Source organism: Rana temporaria, chromosome 8 (assembly GCF_905171775.1).
Source record: "Rana temporaria chromosome 8, aRanTem1.1, whole genome shotgun sequence".
Lineage (NCBI taxonomy): Eukaryota > Metazoa > Chordata > Amphibia > Anura > Ranidae > Rana > Rana temporaria.
In genome coordinates this window covers 151,654,412-151,680,142 of record NC_053496.1, presented here as the reverse complement: position 1 = coordinate 151,680,142, position 25,731 = coordinate 151,654,412, and the positions used below count along the sequence as shown (strand labels likewise).

The 25,731-nt window shown below is 47.5% G+C and overlaps 1 protein-coding gene across 1 annotated transcript in view; it reads left to right on the top strand.

The window, feature by feature from the left end:
* Nucleotides 1–7,832: 7,832 nt before the first annotated feature.
* The window catches only part of ACY3 (aminoacylase 3), a 242,546-nt gene continuing 224,647 nt past the window's right edge, over nt 7,833–25,731 (top strand). Inside the window, exons 1-2 of the mRNA XM_040320886.1 lie at nt 7,833–8,085; nt 11,082–11,277. Of these exons, the coding sequence (XP_040176820.1) occupies nt 7,853–8,085; nt 11,082–11,277 (429 nt within the window). The 5' untranslated portion in view covers nt 7,833–7,852. The remainder of the gene's footprint in view (nt 8,086–11,081; nt 11,278–25,731) is intronic.

The following is a 25,731-nucleotide window of genomic DNA, read 5'->3' as shown; positions in this document are numbered from 1 at the left end:
TGTCCCTCTCTGTTCTCATCACACTGCGTCCCTCTCTGTCTGTCCCCAGTGTCTTTCCCTGTCCCTGGCATCCCTCTCTTTACTCGTCGCACTGCGTCCCTCTCTGTCCCCAGTGTCCATCTCTTTCCCTTGATTGTGTTAGTGTGTGTCATTGTTTTTGTATGAGTTACAATATGCACCAATGTGTTTTGATGAGTCTGAGTGTGCCAGTGTGTTGGCATCATCAGTGATTTTTGTATCAGTGTGTGCCAGTGGGACATTGTGTGTTTATGTGGCAGTCAGCATGTGTATTTGAGAGCACATGTATGGGTCATTGTCAGTGAAAGTATATGTCTGAGTATATTAGTGAAAGCAAGGATGATGCAGTTGTAATCTTTATGTAGTGCTAATCCATAATTTGTTAATTGAAAGATTAAAGAACTTGACTTGTAGTTTTGTTAGCTGTTTTTTTGTTATGGTTATCTGAAAGATGGGTTTCAAATGTGTTGACGGGGGGCGCAGTTTCAGTGCTTGCCATAGGCACCATTTTGACTAGATACGCCTCTGGGGGGGGGGGGGGGGGGGGCGACATCGCAGGTGCCTAGGACAGGTAAGTGTCCTTATTAAAAGTCAGCAGCTACAGTGTTTGTAGCCGCTAACTCAAAAGGACTTCTATGTAGATGACTGTTTAAAACCTCTACCTTCCAATGAGTCTGCAATTAGTCTCCTAAAAAGAACACAGAAAATGCTAGCCTGCTCCAACCTCAGGCTTCACAAGATTGCTTCCAACAGTATAGAAGTAATGGAAGCTTTCCCTTCCCATGACCACTCGAATGATCTAAGATTCTCAGACTCTTTACCTGTACAACGCAGTGTCCCACTGCTCCTTGATAAAAGAAACTCTTGGGTAGAGTGGATAAATTCTCTCCAGCTTTATCTACTCTGCGTGTTTCACGTTCATATGCTCCTGTACCCTCTACAGAAGTTCAAAGCCAAAAACGGAATATCCTCTGATGCTTCTGTCAAAGCAATAGCTGCTGTTGCCTACTTAAAAACTGTAGATGTTACAGCACAACAACACATATGATTTTCCATGGGCAAAGCAAAATTGGCTCCACACCCTGAGCACACCACACCTAGATTAGAACACTGTGCTGCAGTATTAGCTGTTAACTTATTGCAGTCTAAATGGCCACTAACCTTAAAGCGGTTGTAAACCCTCTACAACCACATTAACCTAAAGGTAAGCCTAGATTAAGGCTTACCTGTAGGTGCTTGAAATATCTCCTAAACCCCCACGGTTTAGGAGATATTTACAAAAATCACGGGTGCCGATGTCTATGGCGCATGCGCCGTAGGCAGCGGCGCAGGCGCACTTTAGCAACGCCGATCGTGCCATTCCCAAAGGACGTCCCGCACGCATGCGCAGGAGTGACGTCATCTCGGTTTCCGATTCTATGTTTGGCAACAACAGAGTGCTAAGGATTAAGGAGATCTACCTGTCCAACACAATAACACTATGTATCTACTGACTATAACCCTGCAGACCACCCTACAAGAGCTGTCTCTGCATGTCATCTTAAGACAGTGCTCTGCAAAAATTTGACCCATTTCTTGATCAAAATGGCCTATCTTAAGGAATCAAACTTAGGACTAGATGAGAAAAAAACCCTAATAATTCTTGGCCATCACTTTGGTTCCTTGATTGTGCTTTACCATCACCTCCAAGTCAAACATTAAGGACGACGATTTATAGAAGGGGCTTTATGAGCTGCTAGATTGTGGATAGTTGAAGCTAAAAGATGTGTGAGGGGTTTAATGTACTACAAACGCACAAGATGTCTAATCTTCTAGCTGATACTCATTCCAGACCCTCCTTTCACTAATGTTGGCCTTGATGCCTTTGGCCCTCGGTCTGTTGCTATATACGCCACACTGGAGGCAGCCACGCAAACAATAAGCGCTGGACAGTCATATTCACCTGTATGACCATCAGAGCTGTTCACATTGAAGTAGTTGAGTCTATGGACACTTCCAGCTTTATAAATGCTCTTAGGTGTTTCATTGTTATCAGGGGTCCTGTGAAACACATCCCTTCAGACGGAGGCACTAATTTTGTTGGGGCAGCGAAAGAACTGAATATTTCTTCAAACATTGACTCCAAAGGAATGGAGAGGTATCTTAGTGATCAGGGCTGTACATGGAATTTCAACCCACCTCACTCATCACACATGGAAGGAGCCTGGGAACGAATCATCGGCATAGCTCGTAGAATACTTGATTCTATCTTTCTTCAAGTAGGAACTGCAAGTCTGACATCTGACTTTTATGGCAGAGGTCTCAGCTATTATCAGTGTCAGACCTATAACTCCAGTCCCAAATGACCCAGAAGACACTACGTTGCTTACTACAGCAACACTCCTAACCCAGAAAACTGAAGTAGTCAGTGCTCCTCCTGGAGACTTCAACACTAAAGACTTGTATTTGCGCCAGTGGAGACAAGTGCAAAGCCTTGCAAACACCTTTTGGGGACTGGTGGAGAAAACAGTATGGCCCGGATTCACAGAGAGCGGGCGCACATTACGCCACCGCAGCGCATCCCCCTGTGCGCTACGCCGACACAGCGCAGAGAGGCAAGCATGGAATTCAGGAAGCCAGTGCTCCCCACGCTGTGTCGGCGTTTGTAGGTTTCGAAGGCGCAGGCCGGCGTAGGTGGAAGTGGGCTTGACCCATGCAAACCCATGCAAATGAGCGTGACCCCATGCAAATGATGGTCCGAGCACCAAGTATGTTTAACGAACTGCGCATGCGTCGTGCCGTGGACGCATCCCCCTGCGCATGCTCACAACCACGTCGGAACAACTGCCTAAGATACGCCGGATCACTGCCTACGCCATGAACGTATCCTACGCCCAGCCAAACTACATAAAATACGCCGGCTTGTATTCCTTGGTGCAGACCTTTGCATGTCTGCTGCTGGGTTACACCTCCTTTATGGGGCTTAACTTTACGCCGGACATACAACTTACGCGCACCAGTCGTAGTCTGCGTCGGGCGCACTTACGTTCCTGAATCGCCGTATTTTCCTCATTTGCATATTTGAATGGCTGATCAATGGGAGCGCCACCATGCATCCAGCCTAAATATGCGCCCATGCTACGCTGACGTAGACAAGTTACGTCGGCTGGATGAAGCCTATTTTTAGGCGTATCTTAGTTTGTGGGTCCGACGCACAGATACGACGGCGCATATTTGCACTTACGCGGCGTATCTTGAGATACGTCGGCGCAAGTGCTTTGTGAATCCAGGCCTACATTTCTACTTTGCAACCATGTAAAAAGCGGAAGGAGAGCCAGCCTATTCTAAAGGAGGTGATGTTGTTCTTGTGAAGGACTATCAATCCCAAAGAAATTAGTGGAATTTAGACCTTATCACCAAAACACTTCCAAGTGAAGACCGTAAAGTCAGAAAGGTTGAAGTTAAAGTTCACAAGAAGTGTCTGATCTGGTCTTACTGTTTTCTTCTAAGGACCCAAATAGCATTACAGGCGGTCCTCTAGTTACAAACATTCGACTTACAAACGACTCCTGCTTACAAACGGAGGGAGACAACAGGAAGTGAGAGGAAATCTACCCCTAGGAAGGGAAATTCACTCCTGTAAGAGTTATTTAATGGAAAATGGTACCTCCACTGATGCTTTATCATCAATCCTTGTTTCCACAACAACCCAACATCTTCAAAATCCAATTGTCATTGGCACAGGAAGTGATGTGAAATCTTCTGAACAGGGGGCACAGACAGCAAAACAAATGTTTACAGGGGGGGGGTTAACCCTTCCCTATACTATCCAAAAAGCTTAAAACAATTTTTTTTGGGCTGGAGCTACACTTCCAAAATGTACCTGTTCTGATATACAAACAGATTCAACTTAAGAACAAACCTACAGACCCTATCTTGTTTGTAACCCAGGGACCGCCTGCACCTGTTGATACCAGGCAGGTAGTGTTCTCCAGGAGGATATTATGTTTTGCCTGCAATATCATATTTGACCACAGGATGGAGCCATGGGTAAATTTACTGTTTTAGCAGAAACTAGAAACTGTTTACCTTTAACAAAAGTTACCATCATTCTTCAGTCTAAAGAAGAGAAACAGGTGCATCCTGGGAACTCAGACTCCATCTTAGAGACCGAAAGAAGGCACCAGCTATCAGAGCACATGTTGAACTAAAATTTGCATCCCCTAAACGCAGCATCGATGATGAGAATTACTTATTGCTATCTACAGCCTACCATATTTATTGTATTTCTGTATACTTCATATACTGATTATCTGTGTCTGTATTTGTTTTTTCTCAATAGTTTCACCCCTGTTTTAGCTTAAAAACAATATTCAGTCTTGCTTATTGCAGAATAGGAGGGTTTAGCTGCATGTCAAGCTGCAAACAGGGAAACGTGTATGTAGAGGGGTCAAAACACCTTCCTATCTGTATGTTTAACACTTGCCCTAAACTGAGCCTAAAGTGCTCATGCCTTAGCAGGCAAAATGCTGTATAAACAATGGTTTGTTCACACATCCAGGGATAAAGATAATGATGAATGACACACTCCAAAGGTTGGATTTCAAAATAATTTTCTTTCAAAAATCTTATCTGAGATTTTTTCGTTCGAATTTCGCACCATTAGTGGGCTGCAGCATCAGCTGATTTTCATGCGGCTATCGAATTTGAGTGATTGGGCATGTTGGATTTTTTTAGCACTCAATGATAGGGGAATCGTGCGTGAAATATAATCGAAAAATAAATACGCATGAGTGCAAGAAAAGAAAACTCCCGGAAAAAAAAGAAAGATTCACAGCCACAAAAAATATTTTTTTGTAGCAACATGAGGTGAAATTGAAGGCTTGGTTGGTTGAATTTTGAACTCAATGGATCACAAAATTTCTGATTTTCAAAAGAAAATTTGCACCGGAGATGTGCTCCAGAGAGAGCCAGTCACAATCTCCTGACATGCAAATTGGATGCGGAGAAACCCACATCCAATTTGCAGTAGTTTGAACCCAGCCTAAGCCTAGGTTCACACTGACAACGGAAATAAAATTGTGTAAGTTCAACTAAATTTGCACAATTTAATTCCCACATGTCAGTCTCAACTTCAGGGGCGATTTCAGAAATTGCACCCCGAAGTCGCCAAAAGTAGTACAGAAACGACTTTTGGTAATCGGTGCGGCGTCCCACCAATTTGGCCGTGCTATTGCCAGCAATAGCCGCCGATTTGGCATGCCATTTGACATGTCAAAGCGTTAAGCCCCGTACACACTATGAGAATATCTGAAGAGAAATTCCGTGCAAGGCACACAGAGGCGGCTCTAGGCTTTGTGAGGCCTTAGGCAAAACCTGACATGGGGCCCCGCTCACGCCCATGATGGGAAAAATAATTCAAGGACAAGAGCCTCTTCCCCACAACCCTGGCCGGTGGTTGTGGGGGTCTGCGGTCAGAGGGGGCTTATCAGAATCTGGAAGCCCCCTTTAAAAAGGCGGCCCCACAGATCCTGCTCTTTAATAACTAAGGGGTGGGGGCCACCCGGTGATGTCACCTGGCAAACCCGCCCCCATGTGATGTCATTGACTGAGGGCATGCTGGGTTATTGACGTCACAAGGGGCGGTGTCACCGATATTCACTGGTTGTTGTTAGGGACGCTGGCGGCCCCGTTTCTGAGTCAGGGCTCCTAACGCTGCTGTGCTGGTCCCCTGTTCCTCCATACTCGGGTAATGCCTTGGGTAAGTTAGGTGGCCACGAGGCCCCTGTGAGTGCAAGGCCTTAGGCGACCGCCTAATTTGCCTAATTAAAGAGCCGCCTCTGAAGGCACAATCGTTTGTACAGAACTTTTGACATCCGTTGCCGACTTTGCAAACAAAAATTTCAGAAGGAACAAACTCCAAAAATGTTGTTGTAAGTAAACTATTTTCAATTAATGATGTGTACCGTTTTCATATGAGAAATATCAGATCCAAAAGACTGCATGATCAGAAACAAGAAATAAAAAAAAAAGCTTCAGATGGTGTCATGGGGGAGAGGGGAGTTATGCCGCGTACACACGGTCTTTTTCCGGCATGAAAAAAAAACGATGTTTTTAAAAACGTCATTTAAAATCATCGTGTGTGGGCTTCACATAGTTTTTCGGCTTCTGAAAAACGACAATTTTTTTTTCCGAACATGCTGCATTTTTTAACGCCGTTTTTTAAAATGTAGTTTTTCGGGTTGTAAAAAATGATCGTGTGTGGGCTAAAACAACGTTTTAAACCCGCGCATGCCCAGAAGCGAGTTCTGAGACGGGAGCGCTCGTTCAGGTAAAACTACCATTCATAATGGAGTAAGCACATTCATCACGCTGTAACAGACAAAAAAGCGTGAATCGTCTTTTACTAACAAGGAATCAGCTAAAAGCAGCCCAAAAGCGAATAGAACTTCCCCTTCAGAGTGCCGTTGTATGTGTTGTACGTCACCACGATGAAGTTGGAAAAACTTCGTTTTTTGGACATGCTGAAAAACGTCGTTTTTTTAATGCCGAAAAACGACCGGGAGAAATACGACATTCCAACATTTCCCAGAAGTGTCTGTTTTGGCTGTAATGACATGGCATTATGAGGCATTAGCTAGGCACAGACTTAGCTTTTTGAAAAAGTAAAAACATGGAAATCCAATTCAGTTCTTGCACTTTGAGAGATATTAATAGGGTCTCTTTAAAGGAGTTGTAAATAAAATAAAAAAATTATGCTGAAATGACTGTTTACAGGGTATAGAGACATAATAGTTAACTGATTCCTTTTAAAAACGATTAAAAATAGATAAAAATCAATCATATAATGTACCTGTAGTTTCTAGTTTCATTTTTGCATGTTGTTTCCTGCCTCTCTGCTGTACAGAGCATACAGAGCCACAGAGCAGTGATGGTTTGGAAAACGAAACTGATCCAAAGGGGAGGTGCTGTGGGGTTTTAGACACACGGTAATCACACCTCCTTGAAGTTAGTGACTACAGAGAGAAAGCTCCCAGCACCGTGGTTATCAGGAAACAGACAACCAGGAAGTGTGGAGATCAGAGAAGAATTAGCAACTTGAGAGCAAAAACAAACAATGAGGACATGAAAACAGCACTGCATTAAGGTAAAGGAAGCTATTATGATTAAAAAAAAAAATGCTTAGTTTTCCAGGAGTTTACAGGAAAAAAAAAACAACAAACGCACGTTTTTGAGAGGGGGGTTTTGTGAAAAAAAAACGCTTATGCTCAAAAAAGCTCAATAAAAATAGCACAAAAAAGCACAAGCTTCTTTAAGCTTTTAGGCAGAGAAATAAAAGCTCACATGCCTGTAAAAGCAGCTTTTTGTTTTGAGTTGCAAAAAAACATAATGTTTCAGAAGGAAATTTCAAAGCCGTAACACTGGGTCAGTGGTAGGGTTGCCAACTGTCAGGGATTCACCCGGACAGTTTTCCCTTACATCAGAGTCTGCAGAGTCCCCCTATACAGTGTAGGGGGATTCTGCAGGTTCAGACGTAAAAGGGGAACTCTGCGAGTTCAGCCGTAAAAGGGGAACTCTGCGGGTGCTGACGTAAAGGAGGACTCTTGTGATTAACTTCATATGATTAGAAATGTTATTTAATTGCAAAATATACAGTATGTAAAGTTTATACTATATAAAAAAATTGCTGTGCGCCGCTAAAGTGTTCGGGTTTGACTTGAAGAAAAGGTGGCAAACCTAGTCAGTGGCTTTATGTGGACAATCAACTAAAACGTTTAGCGCAAAGGTCTGTTTATGTATTATGAGTTGTGGACTAAAATGATTTCGCTAAAGCTTTTGCATTGCATTTTCCAGCATGCCAGGCACCGTCTTTGTGGATCCCCTCCTTCGTGTAGCTGTGGCAGGTGGCACTCATGGCAATGAGATGTCAGGTGTCTTCCTGGTAAAACACTGGCTCAAGGATTCTTCACAGCTAGAAAGGGACACGTTCAATGCCGTACCTCTTCTGTCGAATCCAAAGGCATCGGAGAAAGGAGTGCGCTATTTTGAAAAAGACTTGAATCGATGCTTCACTTTGGAAATCTTATCGTAAGTTATAGATGTCATTTATATAGATCTATATGAAAGCAATAGGAGGATGCCAGATCCCACAGCTAATCGGGGGGCCCTTATGACACTTTTTCATTCCATCTAACTTCTCTATTTTGTGTAAAATTTGTCTTAACTCCTTCAGCCCTGAGCCTCTTTTTTACACTTGTTCGTTACAAGTTAAAATATTTTTTTTTTGCTAGAAAATTACTTAGAACCCCCAAACATTATATATATTTTTTACTAACACCCTAAAGAATAAAATGGCGGTCGTTGCAATACTTTCTGTCTGTCTGTCTTACAAGCGCACTTTTTTGGGGAAAAAATACACTGTTTTAAATTGAAAAATAAGACAACAGTAAAGTTAGTCCAATTTTGCTTTTCATGTGGTGAAAGATATTATAACGCCGAGTAAACTGATACCCAACATGTCACGCTTCAAAATTGTGCCCGCTCGTGGAATGGCGACAAACTTTTACCCTTAAAAATCTCCATAGGAGATGTTTAAAAATTTCTACAGATTACCAGTTTTGAGTTACAGAAGAGATCTAGGGCTATAATTATTGCTGTCACTCTAACGATCGCAGCGATACCTCACATGTGTAGTTTGAACACCATTTTCATATGCGGGCGCTACTCACATATTCGTTCACTTCTGCTTGCGAGCTCGCCGAGACCGGGCGCTTTAAAAGAAAATGTTTCTTATTTATTAAAAGAAAATTTATTTTGACACTGTCTTTTAAAAAAAAAAGAATTTGGGTCACTTCTATTCTTTTTACAAGGAATGTAAACATTTCTTATAATAGAAAAAAAAGCATGACAGGTCCTCTTAAAAATCAGATCTGGGGTCAAAAAGACCTCAGATCACATATTTACACAAAAATGCAATAAAAAATCTCCTTTTTAAGTGCTATGGGCAAAAGTGACGTTTGACGTTGCTTCCACCCTCCAATGCTATGGAGCCGAGCAGGGGGGCCATCTTCCCCTCAGTTGGCAGCCAGGCATCCATGAGAAAGGACACGATTGTCTCCATAGCTACTGGCGGGTCCGGTAAGCGGCGGAGACGACCAGAGCGTGGCAGGAGGGGGGCCCTCTCCCGCCGCTAAGTGATCTCGTGGCGAATCCGCCACAGAGACCACTTTTATCTTAAAGCGAGACGCACGCCGTTCCCGAAAATACTGGGGTCATGGCAGCGAGCTGTTGCCACAACCCCGGTATTTAGCCTCAAAGTACCGACGTACGGGAACGCTGATATGCGTGAAGTGGTTAAAGAGGAACTGCAGCGTGCTCACATAATTTGTAATAAAACCATCTTTGCCATTCTGAAGTTTCCCTCCAACTACTTTGCATATTATTTTATATATACTGTGATTCTGTACTTGCCAAATATGGCTGCAATCATTTAAACTGTGGGCAGCTGAAGCTGCTGCCTGTTCACTTCCTGGATTTACACAGATGCACACCTCCAGCTCTGCAGCTCTAATTGGCCCTCTTATGACTCATCCCCCCTCCGTTTCTAGCAAACTCTCACGAGAGTGAGAGAGAGCTAAACATGATGTCATAAGCCTAGGCTTTTCACTAGACAAGTGTAGCGCTCACCCCCAAAGGAGCCGCTGATTAGTTTGGGACCGGCTTTCTAAGTTACCTTCTTGACTTGGTCTAGGGGTGACTTCTGTGAGTGTAAATAAAGAGCAAGAGTCCAGACACCAATTCAGTTTTTCAATGCTTTATTCCAAGGCCCAACATGACACACGATAGAGAAGGTTGATGAGCGTAGAGGAACTTTTAGTATCAGGCCTTGGATATTAGGAGAGAGAGAGAGCAAGCCTGCTCTCAGCAATGGTGTAGCTCAATTCGTCGCCACCCCAATCAGGGTGGGTAAAGTGCCCCCGGACAGGCCGTTTTCTCAGGCCTGGCAGTCGGCGCGTCACTTGCAGATCACTGGGAGGAAACAGACCTCTGCCACAGGCCTGACTCAGGGCCTCTGCCACAGGCTGGACAATTTGGGATTTGTAAGAACAGTTTGAGCAAATCCTCCCAGTTAGTTCAATTAAAGTCACCCACTGACAGCTTGAGCATACCCGTCATACGGTGTGGTGACCGGATCCCCAATGGTTCATCTAGGCCTCCTGGACAACCTCTGGTTCTAGGTTCTCCCGAGCCAATCCCCCAATCGTACAGCTCCCGGCTTAGGATCCTCTCAGCAGAAGGTAGGGACCCAGCAAGTCGCTGGGGCCCCTCTCAATAGTAGGATGAGGCTCCGCTTGGTGCATAACCTCAGCATGGCAGGACGCGGTGGCAGGGCCCATGGATGCGCGAACCATGAAGGTGGGCACGGCACCTGGAACTCGGGCCCCGCATGAAGAACCCGCCAAAAGCGGCTGCCACAGATATATCCCCCCCAGCATGCCCAACGAGGAAAGAACTCCTCTGATTGGCTGCTGGGAGCAGGTGGGTCTGCCAGAATCTCTCTAGCGCCAACTGCCACCCAGGGGTGATAACCCCTGGAGCGCAGACTGACCTACATGACAAATTCTGGAATTGACAGCAGCCTGAATTTCCATAATTTGTGAATAGGAGTAAAACTAAGCCTCCCATTCCACTAACTTTAGTGTAGCGCCCGTACTGAAAGTAGGGGGGCGCTACACAAGAAACATGAAGTGTGCTGTATAAGGTATTTACTGGCAGAAAAAAAAATTTACTATCCAAAGTTAAAACAACAAAGGCAGAAGATTTAATAGATGAGATGAAAAAATAACTGAAGGTCCACTGTAAGCTGGAATGTATGTTGTTTGTCAAATGTGTCCCCTTACATGGATACCTAGCACAGACACGAGTGATATTGGGGGGGGGGGGGGGGGGTTGAATGCACCCTAACTGTGTTGCTAGTTTGCTTGATATATATATATTTTTCTACAGTATATGAAAAGATATTTTTTATACCCGTTTGAGCTTTTGCTGCAGTATCATGATAACCAATAAAACCTGTCCTCTAGTTCCCCAGACTCACCTGATGAACCATATGAAGTTATGAGAGCGAAGGAAATCAACAGGATGTTTGGCCCTAGAGGAAGTGCAAATGCATATGACATGGTACTGGATCTACATAACACCACCTCTAACATGGGAGTTTGCCTGATTGTCAGTGGAGTCCAAAATGCCATAGAGATGCATACCTGCCATTATATACAGGTAATAAATCTGGGTGCAAAAGTAGGGTAACTTTCCTGCTTGTGTGATTGGCTCACTGATTTTCCCAGAAGTCACTAAGATATCACTAAGACAGATTTCAGGCATCCCAGGCATGTCATTTTGGTGAGATACTCCCAATAGGAAATCACATCTAAAGGGATGCAGACCCAGCAGCTTTCCTCATTAGTGCCCTGCAGGTGCCACAGCTGATTGTTATTATGAAATCACTCCCATTAGACTCACTTTACCACATGGGCACAGACAAACACACAGGGATTTCTTCAGAAATAACAAAAGGTAGGAACCTGTTAAAATTATTGCAATACACATAGATCACCCAGTGGGGAATATTTTTTTCTCAACAAAAGTGGAGCGATACACGCTAAACAACTTTTGTTGTTCGATTTCCTTTAGAATTACCTTCAACTATGTAGGGGCCTGCCAAATTGCATATGTAGCACTACCCCCGGAGGAGCTGCTGTTTTTTTTTGGGTCTACGCTCTGGCTATCAGCCCCTGAAATTGGCTCGAACCCTCCCTTGACACAACTAGTATCAGTACGAATTGTGGACCCCACTAGCTTGGTGGGGAGCACAATATTTTATCACACCACAGTAAATATGTAAATAAATTGTTACCTTGTGCTGCACTGGTCCCACAGGATGACAGGTAGACTGCACACAGATTTAAATTAACCAATGGAACTTTACTTGGTAAACATAAAGTAAAATACCAAAGGTAAAACAAATAGTGGAGTACCTACAGAGCCCTGCAAGAGTTAAAGATAGTAACGAATAAATGCAGGTTGAATTATAATAAATATGCAGACCTGTGTAAGTGCACAGCAAAGGGATTCCTTCAGTAAGATATTCACATTGAAGCACCTCTTAGCCATGACTCAAGTATAACAGATGTACTACTAACCCAACTTAATTTTAAACCCATAACCAACCCCAACCTTCTTCCCCCATTAACATGGAGACCACACCATTTTGTTGGGTAAATAATAGGCCGTAGCAGCCTTCTTTATTAAAGGTAATAATAATTTAACATTTTAACGTAAACACCTGTCATACTAACTAACTGCCGTTGGTCTCCGCAGGCGAAAGCCTATAACTGTAAAACACTAAATGTATATATAAACATATATACATATCAACATATATATATAACTTCTCTAATTGCACTGCGGTCCCTCGTGCCCTTCTGACAGGCCTCAAGCCGATGCTGGCTCAGAGACCCTCCCGACCACAGTGCTCCATACTCATTCCCCAGGTAACCTCTGTTCTCTGGGCATCATCATATCCCCTGTCACCGACAGGTTTTCAAACCTTTATTTTAACCCGGCTCCTCCTTCACCCACAGAGACCAAACCACGCTGCCACGACAATCCTTTGCAAAGCTACGGAGAAACAAGCAAACACAAACAACACGCAACACCACAACACTGACATACAACCCTAACCACCGAAAGGAACAACTACAAACAGGGGAGGGTGGGTGGGAACTTTCCTGTGCGCTCTGCTTGCCCTGGGGGCGGGGACTTACCCTTTTATCAACTCCTCTCTCCGCCCCCCCGCCCCCTGAGAGCCAATGGTTAATTTGTGCCCTGTTAACTGCGTCATGTGTGCCCTACACCGAATCCCCTTGGTCCTAGCTCCGGGCTGTCTTGACTCAAGTATAACAGATGTACTACTAACCCAACTTAATTTTAAACCCATAACCAACCCCAACCTTCTTCCCCCATTAACATGGAGACCACACCATTTTGTTGGGTAAATAATAGGCCGTAGCAGCCTTCTTTATTAAAGGTAATAATAATTTAACATTTTAACGTAAACACCTGTCATACTAACTAACTGCCGTTGGTCTCCGCAGGCGAAAGCCTATAACTGTAAAACACTAAATGTATATATAAACATATATACATATCAACATATATATATATAACTTCTCTAATTGCACTGCGGTCCCTCGTGCCCTTCTGACAGGCCTCAAGCCGATGCTGGCTCAGAGACCCTCCCGACCGTAGTGCTCCATACTAATTCCCCAGGTAACCTCTGTTCTCTGGGCATCATCATATCCCCTGTCACCGACAGGTCTTCAAACCTTTATTTTAACCTGGCTCCTCCTTCACCCGCAGAGACCAAACCACGCCACAGCACGCAAGGGTAAAACCTTATCTTTGGGTGCCCCTCCACACCCTAATGGCCCTCTGTATACCGTCTTACAAGCCCAGAACCCACATATCTATACCCACATCCGTAAGGTGCACCCCAGGTACCTCCAGGTCTCTTCCTCCAACTCCATATGCCGGACTACTAGTCCCCCATTCCGAACCACAAACCTGCCCACGTCACGATTGATCTTCCGTCGGGCCCTGTTGATCCTACTGACTGACCTTGCTAATCTCCAGGCGGTCCGAGCAATCATGTCGGACCAAATTATGACCATATCCGGGAAAGCCATCCTCAATCTAAGGACATCAAATTTGATGTCCCTGGTGATCTCCAGCATGGATCTGACCCCTAGATCGTTGCCCCTACGTGCAGCAATAGCACGTCGGGTGGCCGGTCCAGGCGCGCATAGCGATGCACCTCTCCCACCATCCTTCCCCACAGCATTCCCGGGACCCCCAGCCAGCGCACACAGGCTTCCTCCCTCGGGAAGCCCAGCTGCCGACATTCCGGCCTGACATCCGCCCGCCTAGCTCCCCATGCCACATAGGAGTGGCCCAAAATCCACACCAGGGCCGGAATCCCACCTGAAAGAGAGATATGTACAAACGGGGTAATACACTGCTCATCCTCACACCGCCACACACACATCACCACCTTCAACCCCAGATGCACCTCCCCCCTTTTCCCTCCCTACTGGGAATTATACGTCAAGGAGATGGGGGCGCACATAGCTCTGAAATCGCCTGGATTCCCACCTGCCAATCTGCTTTACCACCTCTACTCCTAAACCACTCCTAGATGCTTCAGTTGCCGCGCCAATGCGGAAAGAGTGAGAAGAAAAGCCTTTCTCATCAACTCCCAACGCACGTAAACCTTTCTTAAAAATGGCCACGAATTGGTACCTAGACAGGGGAGACCCATCCCCATGTATCAGAAACGAACCTTCCGCCTCAGTGCGCATACTTAGGAACGCCCGCACTGCCCCCACTGGGCACAACGGAGAACCTGGTAATGCAAAGACCAGCACCTCCCGTCCCCTACCTGCCTGGTCCGTCTTAGACCTGCGCAGCCAGATTGACACCCTGTCCCTACCGCAACTTACCTCATGCGCTCCCAAGCCACCATGTTTCTTCCTAGACGGGCTAACCAGTTCCCCTATCCTAAAAGCCCCAAAGAACGCTAATGTGAAAGCCACCTTAAATAGCCCCACCTCGTACTCCGACGAACATATTGAGGGCAACTTCTCCAATAGTCCCAGCAGCACCGAAAATGACACCGGGCGCCTCGAGTCCCTGGAAAAATTTGCCTTCCTTTACCCCTTGAGCGCTTGCCTCACCCAGAAATCCTTGGTAAAATCCTGACAACCCCGTAGCTTAAATAGGAACGCCAGCCCTGCCATTTTTTTATTTAACGCCGCCACTGACACCCCATCCTCCATGTTCCTAGATACAAAATAGAACAACAAACCCCGCGCCTCCGACCCAAAAGGTTCCGCTGCTGTCCAGCTTGCCAAAGTCTCCCATTCCCGCCATACCTTGCTGTATGCCACCCATGTGGCCTCGCTCTGAGCCAACCAGAGATCACGCCAAAGCAATCCTCCATAGCCCCTCCGGACAAGGTACTCCATGTTCCGATTCCGGCACCAACTCTCGGAACCTGTCCCACTGAAAGCGAGACAAGGCATCAGCAATGACGTTCTCCACCCCCGGGATATGAACTGCATGAATAAAGACATTCAATTGCAAGCATCTAAGTACCAAGTGTTGTAGACATCCACAACGCCCTACCATTAAAAGATTCCAAGAAGGAATGCCAAACCCGCAAGTCCTCCCTGTGTATTTTTTGCAGGCTAACGAAGTGGTTCGGAGACTCCACCCCCGCCGCGCTGGCCGACAGCCGTCGGCAAAAAAAAACCCTTCCCATAGGCAAGATGCGACACGCAAAAAGCTCCCTAAGCCGAACCTTGCGTACCCCCAACATGCCCCTTACTTCCGCCTTGAGCGCCATCACTTTGTCCTCCGGCAGCCTACATTCCATCGCCTCGGAATCCAACGTGATCCCTAAAAACGTCATGATCATGCGTGGACCTTCCGTTTTTTCGGGGGCTAAGGGAACCCCAAAATGGTCAGCCATGTGCTCCAGAGTGGCCAGGAGTACCGCGGCCACTCTGGAGGAAGCCGGCCCTACACACAGAAAGTCATCCAGATAATGGATAACTGAATTGAGACCCAACACATCCCTCACCACCCACTCCAAAAGGAGCTAAACATTTCAAAAAACGCACAGGAGATATAACACCCCATGGGAAGGCACCGGTCTACATAAAACTGCCTCTCCCAGTGACACCCCAACAAACGGAAGCAGTCCGGGTGTACTGGCAACAAACGAAACGCCGCCTCGATGTCAGATTTTGCCATCAAAGCCCCCTGCCCGTACCGGCGAACCCAGTGCACCGCGGCATCAAACGACGTGTAACTAACTGTACAGGCCTCCGGATCAATAGCATCATTGACCGACCCACCCTTTGGAAAAGAGAGGCGGTGTATTAACCTAAACTTGTTGGGCTCCTTTTTGGGTACCACCCCCAACGGAGAGACTACCAAGTCCCCCCCCCCATGGAGCTACCGGAAACGGACCGGCCATGCGCCCAAGAGCCACCTCCTTCCACAGTTTTTCTGAAACCACTTCCGGATGAAGCCACGCCGATCTCAGATTGCGCGGCACCGGAGGGACCGCCTCCATCTTACACGGAATTAGGAACCCCACCGAAAAACCCTTCTCTAAAATGCCTGCTGCCCCCCTGTCAGGATATCTACCGAGAAACGGCCGCATCCTTTCCACCCTCACCGGAGTCTTCCCTCTTGTTCGCAGGCTCTCCTCCACGCCCCTTGGCTTGCTTGAAGCACTTGGCAAGTGGGTGGGAGCCTCCGCAACCTGAGCACTCATGCTTGTACCGACAGCTGCCCCCAAACTTACAGGTGCCAGAGTTGAACTGCCAGCACACCCCTTTTGCCAGACTGGCCGGTTGCTCCTGGGTAGAGGGACCCCCGGCCCCTCCCTGAAAAAACTGCCCCAGGGCCCTGGCCGCTGTCATTAAGCACAACCAGAGGTTCATGTCTTTCTGATTCCAGTGCAGGTCAGGTCGCACGGCCATTCTCTGACGAAACTGCTCGTCATAGCGCAGCCACGCCGATCCCCCGTAGACCCTGTGAGCTTCCCCGATTGCGTTTTGGTAAATGAACAAACCTGAACAGCACTCCGGCTTTTTCTCACCCACCACACAGACCAGGATACTAAAAGCCTGTAGCCAGTTGGCGAATGTGCGCGGGATCAACCGATACCTACGCCTCTCCTCCTCCTCTTTTTTGGACTCATCAGGCTTCCCCCTATCCAAATTAAATTTCTCTAACGGAAGGAGAGAGAAAATTTCCACATACTCACCCTTCCATATTTTTTCCCTGACCTCCGCCTTGAGATGGGTCCCTAACGAAGCCTCGTAATAGACGTAGACCTCACACTTTGCTGCGTCTGCTAGGCGAATTATCTCTTGTTTTGCCGCCACATCTCCCGCCCCTTTTCCCTCCCCGGACACCCAAGGTGACGCCGTACTTGCCGTGGCCACAGCGGGGGCTACCACCGGCGGGGGCAGAACTGCCACCACCGGCGGAGCCGCAGGCGCCGCAGAAGCCACCACCGCGCTAGGCCCCGCCCCGGCGGGATCTACCCAGGCGGACTCCGGACCCGGTACCCCTCCCCCCGTGCCTTCAAACTTACCCACTAGTGCCTTTATGCCTGCTAAAAACCCTGCAAACCCCCCCAACCCCGGGTCCACCCCCCCTAACCCCGTGCCAGGGGGGGAACCCCCCGCCGCCCCCGCTACCCCGGTCACCCCCTGCCCCAACATCCCCACCCCATCATTCAAAATAGCAGGAGAAGCTGGCTTACCATGCTGCCTAGGGGTTGGACCACTAGCCGATCTTCCAGTCTCCAACGCCGCCACCCCCCTCCTGGGGGGGAGATTCTCCTCACACTCACTCAGCTCCCCTTCCGATCGGGCCGCAGCAGGCTCTTCGCCCTCCTCAGACAGCCCGCCAGGGGAAGGGTCCCTGGCTGCCGCGAGCCTGGCGGCAGCACCCACGCCAGACCCGTTCACGGATTTCTCAGTCGCTTTCCGCGGGCCGGGGGGGGGGGCGCCCCCAGCCCCGACGCCTCGATCACTGCTGCCACTCGCGACCTCTCCATCTGTCCCCCCTTGAGCCATGCTGCAGGCCGTGGAGTATGCAGGCCCAGCAGCAGCGCTCCTCGTCCTCCCACACTGAGGCCCCGCACCCCATGCTGCAACGCGGGGGGAGGAGCCCGCCGATTCAGACTCCATGCGCCGTGCGGGAGTAGGGGCCACCCCAGGGCTGACGGAGCGGCCGCCCGCCGAGCCCCGTCCCCGGATGGGATTCCTCCCGGTCCTCCCCCTGCCTGACACTGCCGCGCGCTTAGCGGGGGGGCCCGGAGGGGCCCGCACGTGGGGACTCCCAGTGGGACGCTGGGCTCTGGGAGATGAATCCGGGGAGAAGCGCTCCGGAGGCAGCGACCTCCGAGCTCGTCCCGAATCCCGCCCCCCCTCGGTACCTGCCGTTGCTGTCCCCCCTAGTATCGGCCGCAGCTGCTCCTGGAGCCAATCTGGGCCGTGGATCGCCGCTTCCGCCTGTAGCTGGGCCCAAATACTGGCAAGATCAGCCATAGTGTCTCTCCCTAAACTTTCCTGCGTGCTCTGCTTGCCCTGGGGGCGGGGACTTACCCTTTTATCAACTCCTCTCTCCGCCCCCCCCGCCCCCTGAGAGCCAATGGTTAATTTGTGCCCTGTTAACTGCGTCATGTGTGCCCTACACCGAATCCCCTTGGTCCTAGCTCCGGGCTGTCTGGCCTCACCCAGCTCTCACTGGTAACAATGCTGTGCAGTTTAATATAATCAAATACTTAGCTAAAAGAGTATATATAGGTATCAACAACTCACTTTGCCTAACAGGCAGTCTCTAAATCAGGTACCTCACCAGGGTAGTTTGGTTGATCAGACATACCTCCCAACTTTGGAACTTGGGAATGAGGGGCACCTATGGATGGAAAACACATGCGGAGTGCACCGCGACAAAAATCTGTGTGGATAAAATGTGCTTAATATTGAGGTGGCTTAAAGAAGCATGGTTAAACAGAGACTAAATGTGATGGCTGCATTAGTTTTCTTTTTCTTTCTTTTTTAGGCTTTCTTCTATTTTCACCTGATGATCCAGCCAGTACATCTGTTGTTTTTCAAAAGAACAAGCTGTCCTGCAGATGTAGCAGATGTAGCAGTTAGTGTGTTGAGACAAACAATTTACCACTGACAGGGGTGCTTACAATGATCGGCTTTTATTTAATCTGTGTGCTACACCTTATAAAGTGTTAGTGTATCTAAAACTGCTAGTCCAGCCAACACTCCCCTCCCCCCAGACTGACAATGCTGCTGTCCAAAGGTGCCCCCTGTGCTCTTTATTCCAGAGTGTAGGCACACTAATACAGGAGAGGTGACAACAGAGGGGGGAAAAAAGCCTAAAAAAATAATAATAATGCAGCCATCACATCTAATCAGGGCCGTCTTAATAGCATCATGGGCCCCTGGGCAAAGTAATGCTCTGGGGCCCCTACAATCAGACAGTGCAGTTAAACAGACATCAAGTAAGTAGGAGGCAGACTGCCTCGCCTGTGTATTTATTACTCTCAGTGCCATCACAGGGCCCCCCAATTTCGGGGCAGCATGAGTTTAAGGACCAGCTGCTTTGGGGGAAGTGCAGGGGGCCCAATGCAGCTGGGGCCCCTGGGCAGTGCCCAGGTGTGCCCTCTTATTAAGACAGCCCTGCATCTAATGATTGGTAAGCCTGAAATATACATGGGGGGGGGGGGTTTAATACCGCTTTAAGTCTATGGTATATGGTGTACACAGTCTGCAGTCCTTGTACCCACAAAATACTCCCTAATTTCTGTGCTATAAGTGAGAGGCTCACTGACATAAACCTGCCATGTATACACTCAGATACAGACAAGAACTGGTGTATATTTAGTCACCCTTCACTTCAGAAGTCCGACCTTTTACATCAGGTGTCCTCCTTCACATTAAAGCAAACCTCTTTTCACACCATGAGTCCCCTCCTTCACATCAGTAGTCCCTTATTACATCAGTAGTCCCTTCTTACATCAGGAGTCCCTTCTTAAAATTATTAGTCCCCCTTTCATATCAGGAGTTCCTCAGTTCACATGAGGAGTGTCTTCCTTCACAACAGAATCCCCCAAATGACAGAGTTCTCCTTTTACATCAGGAATCCCCTCTTGCATTAAGAGTCCCCCTTTAAATCAGGTGTCCCCCTTTCACATCAGAGTCCCCCTTTACACTAGGAGTTCCGCTTTCACATCAGCAGTGGCCCTTTAAATTAGGAGCCCCCTATTCTTAACATCCGGAGCTCCATATTTAGCATGTGGAGTGCTCTTTTCACATTAGAATACTATCTTTTCATGGGAGGGGGGAGTGTTTGGAGGGGTTTTCTGGGGATATGAATAATAAAATAGATAAGGACTGGGACAGGGATCCTAAGCTTAAGATGTAGGGAGCTGAAAGGGGGATACTACAGGCTGGATTACAATGTTACAGTAAGTGGAGGGAGTTGGGCTGTGGATGGGGGAAATATCTAGTGAATGGAGAAGTCTATTGGGAACTACTGGCAGGGAAAAGGGGGAATGCTGGTGACTAAACCAGAGTGCTTGTGAGAAACGGAGGTCTGCTGTGTCAGGACAGGAATGATTTATGACTGAGAAGGAGAGATCTGTATTGGGATTGGAGATAAACAGAGCTGTGGGACAAAAGTCACTGGGCTAGATTCAGATAGATTAGCGGATCTTTAGATCCGCGTAATCTATCTGATTTACGATCCGCCGGCGCAAATTTGAGAGGCTAGTGCAGTATTCAGAAAGCACTTACCTCGAAACTTGCACCGGCGGATCGTAAATCCCCTGTGGAATTCAAATTCCGCGGCTAGGGGAAGTGTAGTATTTAAATCAGGCGCGTCCCCGCGCCGATTTAACTGCGCATGCGCCGTCCGCAAATTTTCCTTGCGTGCATTGCTCCCAATGACGTCGCTAGGACGTCCTTGGTTTCGTCGTAAACGTAAATTACGTCCATCCGTATTTGCGACCGACTTCCGCAAACAACGTAAAAATTCAAAACTCGGTGCGGGAACGACGGCCATACTTAATATAGGATACGCCGCATATAGCAGGGGTAACTATCCGCCGGAAAAAGCCGAACGCAAACGACGTAAAAAAAAAAGCGACGGGCAGGCGTTCGTTTCTGAATCGGCGGATCTCCTCATTTGCATATTCGTTGCGTATACAAATGGAAGCGCCACCTAGCGGCCGGCGGGAGATTGCAGCCTAAGATCCGATGGTGTAAGTCAGTGGTCCCCAACCTTTTTGGCACCGGGGACCGGCTGCATGGAAGAAAATTTTCCAAGGCCCGGTTGGGGGGAGGTTGGGGATGGCATGCGGGGGGGTAAGCGATTTTTCGCGGGCAATTTGTCAGCGCATTATTTCTATTTATTACATTGTAGTAAAAAATAAAGTTAAACCCACCATAATGCAGAATCAGTGGGAGCTTTGAGTGTGTCACTTGCCATGCTGCTCGCCACCAGATGTGGATTGTCACTTGCCACGCTGCCTGCCACCAGATGCGGATTGTCACTTGCCACGCTGCCTGCCACCAGATGCGGATTGTCACTTGCCATGCTGCCTGCCACCAGATGTGGTAAGGCCCCAACAGATGAAGCTAGTGCCCCCACTAGGCCCTGCTCACACTCACCCTGTCACTGGTAGTGTTGTCATACTCTGGGCTCCCCATTAACAGTACTGTCCTCTGCCCCTATTTATATCATAACCCCACATTACAGTCCTCAGTCCCCCCCACACATTACAGTCCTCAGCCTCCCCCCCCACACATTACAGTCCTCAGCCCCCCCCCACACATTACAGTCCTCAGCCTCCCCCCCCCACACATTACAGTCCTCAGCCTTCCCCCCCCCACACATTACAGTCCTCAGCCTTCACCCCCCCACACATTACAGTCCTCAGCCTTCCCCCCCCCCACACATTACAGTCCTCAGTTCCGTCCCCCAAAACATTACAGTCCTCAGTTCCGCCCCCCCACACATTACAGTCCTCAGTTCCGTCCCCCACACATTACAGTCCTCAGTTCCTTCCCCCACACATTACAGTCCTCGGTTCCGTCCCCCACACATTACAGTCCTCGGTTCAGTCCCCCACACATTACAGTCCTCGGTTCCGTCCCCCACACATTATAGTCCTCGGTTCAGTCCCCCACACATTACAGTCCTCGGTTCCGTCCCCCACACATTACAGTCCTCGGTTCCGTCCCCCACACATTACAGTCCTCGGTTCCGTCCCCCACACATTACAGTCCTCGGTTCCGTCCCCCACACATTACAGTCCTCTGTTCAGTCCCCCACACATTACAGTCCTCGGTTCCGTCCCCCACACATTACAGTCCTCAGTTCCGTCCCCCACACATTACAGTCCTCGGGTCAGTCCCCCACACATTACAGTCCTCGGGTCAGTCCCCCACACATTACATTCCTCGGTTCCGTCCCCCACACATTACAGTCCTCGGTTCCGTCCCCCACACATTACAGTCCTCGGTTCCGTCCCCCACACATTACAGTCCTTGGTTCCGTCCCCCACACATTACAGTCCTTGGTTCCGTCCCCCACACATTACAGTCCTCGGTTCCATCCCCCACACTTAGGGACAGATCGCAGGGAGGCACAGCATGAGGAGAAAAGTTGCAGGGAGGGAGGCGGGACAGTTCTGGATGGAGGGCCGAGGTAACAAACAGGTGATTGGCTGCTAGGATGAAGGACAGTTCTAGCAGCCAATCGCCTGTTTGATAACCTCGGGCACCTCCACCCAGAATTGTTCCGCCTCCCGATGTCGGCTCTATGAGCGACGCAGGAGGAAGAAAAGTCTCCTTGCGGTCCGAATGGTAGAGTGCCGCGGTCCGCATGTGGGGCTCTCTCATGCCGCCTGCTCGCGGCCCGGCTGCAGAAGTGCCGCGGCCCGGTAGTGGGGTTGGGGAACACTGGTGTAAGTCACTTACACCTGTCGGATCTAAGGGAGATCTATGCGTTACTGATTCTTATGAATCAGTCGCATAGATCTGACCGTCGGATCTCAGAGATACAATGGCGTATCAGGAGTCTGTATCAGGAGTCCTATCTGAATCTGCCCCACTGATTGCAGAGAAGGGAGTATCGGAGCTGGAGAATAAGTTGTGGGGAAAGTAAGCAGAGAACATACTGTATATGACTGATCCAGGGTGGCAGGGAGGAGAGAGAGTGCAGACCAAAGGAGAATAGACAGGTACAAGCCCCCCCCCCCCCCATCTAAAAATAATCATCTTCTCCTCTAGACATGTGAAAAAATGTGGTGATACTGCGCTGTCTGGAATAAGTGAACCTAAAATTAAAATGCTAGCAACTTAAAATGTGAGATACCCACAAAAAACGAATGCAATGGAAAACAAGCTGCGCAATTATTATACATACAAATCTCTGATAATTGGTGATGAAATTACTTCATATGATCAAGTTAAAGCGGAGTTCCTGCCACAATTTCACTTTTTAAATATAAATGCCCCTGTAATACACAAGCTTAATGTATTCTAGTAAAGTTAGTCTGTAAACTAAGGTCCATTTTGTTAGGTTGTTACAGCATTTAGACACTTTATAAAATAGAAATTGACTGGGGCCATCTTAAGTGTGGGCATCATGAAGCTAGACTGTACGACTTCCTGGATTTCAGCCTTGCAGAACTCGCACATGCTCAGTGCTGCACAAGCAGTGTCAGATCAGGTTTCAGCACCTATGCTGTCCAAGTCACATGATTCTTTGAGACTGGGGAGTGCACAGACTCCTGAAAAGTTACACCCACTACATTCCCAGGAGTCTGTGCGGTGTAGGTTAGGAAACATTAAGCACCTAGGTGCAGGAAGTGGGAAGATTAACTATTCTGCCTAGCAACAACACTTTGAAGGCATCTTTTCGTAAAGGACTAATGACATTTTTTTAAAACTACTGATGTAATGTTATATTTATGGGTGGAACTCCACTTTAAGAGATCCCAAAGATTGAGATGAAACAATCCCAAGTGTTGGGTGTTGAACAAATGCAAAAAATATCGTAAAATAAATTGAGTCTATTGTTGAAACACATATACAGTTGTGTTCAAAATTATTCAACCCCCCAATGCTGTAAAGGGTTTTAGGGAATTTAGTGTACATTTGTAATTGTATTCAGAATGAAATCCTACAAGGACTTCTTAAAGAACCATATGCAATTAAAATGACATCAATTGGTTTTGTAATACAGTAGTCAATGTTTCTTTTGTGAATTCTTCATTTACACAATTATTCAACCCCTTAAAGACTACCACTCTGAGGAACAGAGGTTCATTGAAGTGTTTTCAATCAGGTATTGAAAACACCTGTGGATGTCAGGGAGCAGCAATAAAGCCTAATAAGCACCAATTAGGCAGCTTTAAAATGACTGTGATACTAAGCTCCTTCTAGACATTTACTGGTGTGGTTACAAACATGGTGAAGTCAAGAGAATGGTCCAAGAAGACAAGAGAAGAGGTGATTACTCTTCACAGGAAGGGCAATGGCTATAAGAAGATTGCAAAGATGTTAAACATACCAAGAGACACCATAGGAAGCATCATTCGCAAATTCAAGGCAAAGGGCACTGTTGAAACGCTACCTGGTCGTGGCAGAAAGAAGATGCTGACTTCGACTGCTGTGCACTACCTGAAGCGTAGAATGGAGAAAAGTCCCTGTGTGACTGCTGAGGAACTGAGATTTGTCAGATGTGGGTACTGAAGTTTCTGCTCAGACAATACGGCGCACACTGCGTAATGAAGGCCTCCATGCCTGAACTCCCAGGCGCACCCCCTTGCTGTCTCCAAAGAATAAGAAGAGTCGACTGCAGTATGCCAAAAGTCATGTGGACAAACCACAGAAGTTTTGGGATTGTGTTCTGTGGACTGATGAAACAAAATTAGAACTGTTTGGGCCCATGGATCAACGCTATGTTTGGAGGAGGAAGAACAAGGCCTATGATGAAAAGAACACCTTGCCTACTGTGAAGCATGGCGGGGGGTCAATCATGCTTTGGGGCTGTTTTGCTTCTGCAGGTACAGGGAAGCTTCAGCATGTGCAAGGTACCATGATATCTCTTCAGTACCAGGAGATATTGGATGACAATGTGATGCAGTCCGTCACAAACCTGAGGCTTGGGAGACGTTGGACCTTTCAACAGGACAATGATCCCAAGCATACCTCCAAGTCCACTAGAGCATGGTTGCAGATTAAAGGCTGGAACATTTTGGAGTGGCCATCGCAGTCACCAGACTTAAATCCGATTGAGAACCTCTGGTGAGACTTAAAGAAAGCAGTTGCAGTGTGCAAGCCTAAGAATGTGACTGAACTGAAGGCTTTTGCCCATGACGAATGGGCGAAGATACCCGTAGATCGCTGCAAGACACTTGTGTCAAGCTATGCTTCACGTTTAAAAGCTGTTAGAACTGTAAAAGGATGTTGTACTAAGTACTAAGATTGAATGTCACTTGGGGGTTGAATAAAACTGATAATGATGTGAGCACAGAAAAGACATTTGTGGTTATTTCATTATAAATGTTATGTTATATTTGTCTGACCTACACGTGCCTCTTTGATTTAATTGTAAGCAGGATGACTGAATGATCAAAATCAATGTCAAACTGGCCAAAACAATCAATTTCAGTGGGGGTTGAATAATTTTGAATACAACTGTATAACACGTGCATCTGCTGATGATTAGTGACAGTTCATTTGAGTGAATAGTGACATCAATGCAGGAAAACCTCGGAAAAGTACACGAATAGATGTAAAACCTCCACCTTGCAAACACACTGCTCCTTACCAGAGAAAAAGATCCCAACTAGAGATCTTCTGACAGCATATGGCTTATTCCCCAGCCGAGGGCTTGTGTGGCAGGATATCCAAAAGTCGAGATTTCTCCCAGAATAGACCGATGGTTAGTGTGGTTTAAAGGCAATATGGAGAAGAAAAAGAGCTAACATAGTGTGAATCCATATAGCAGTTTAATGTAAAAAATTAAAATCACACGTACAAGAAAGTAGATAAAAAT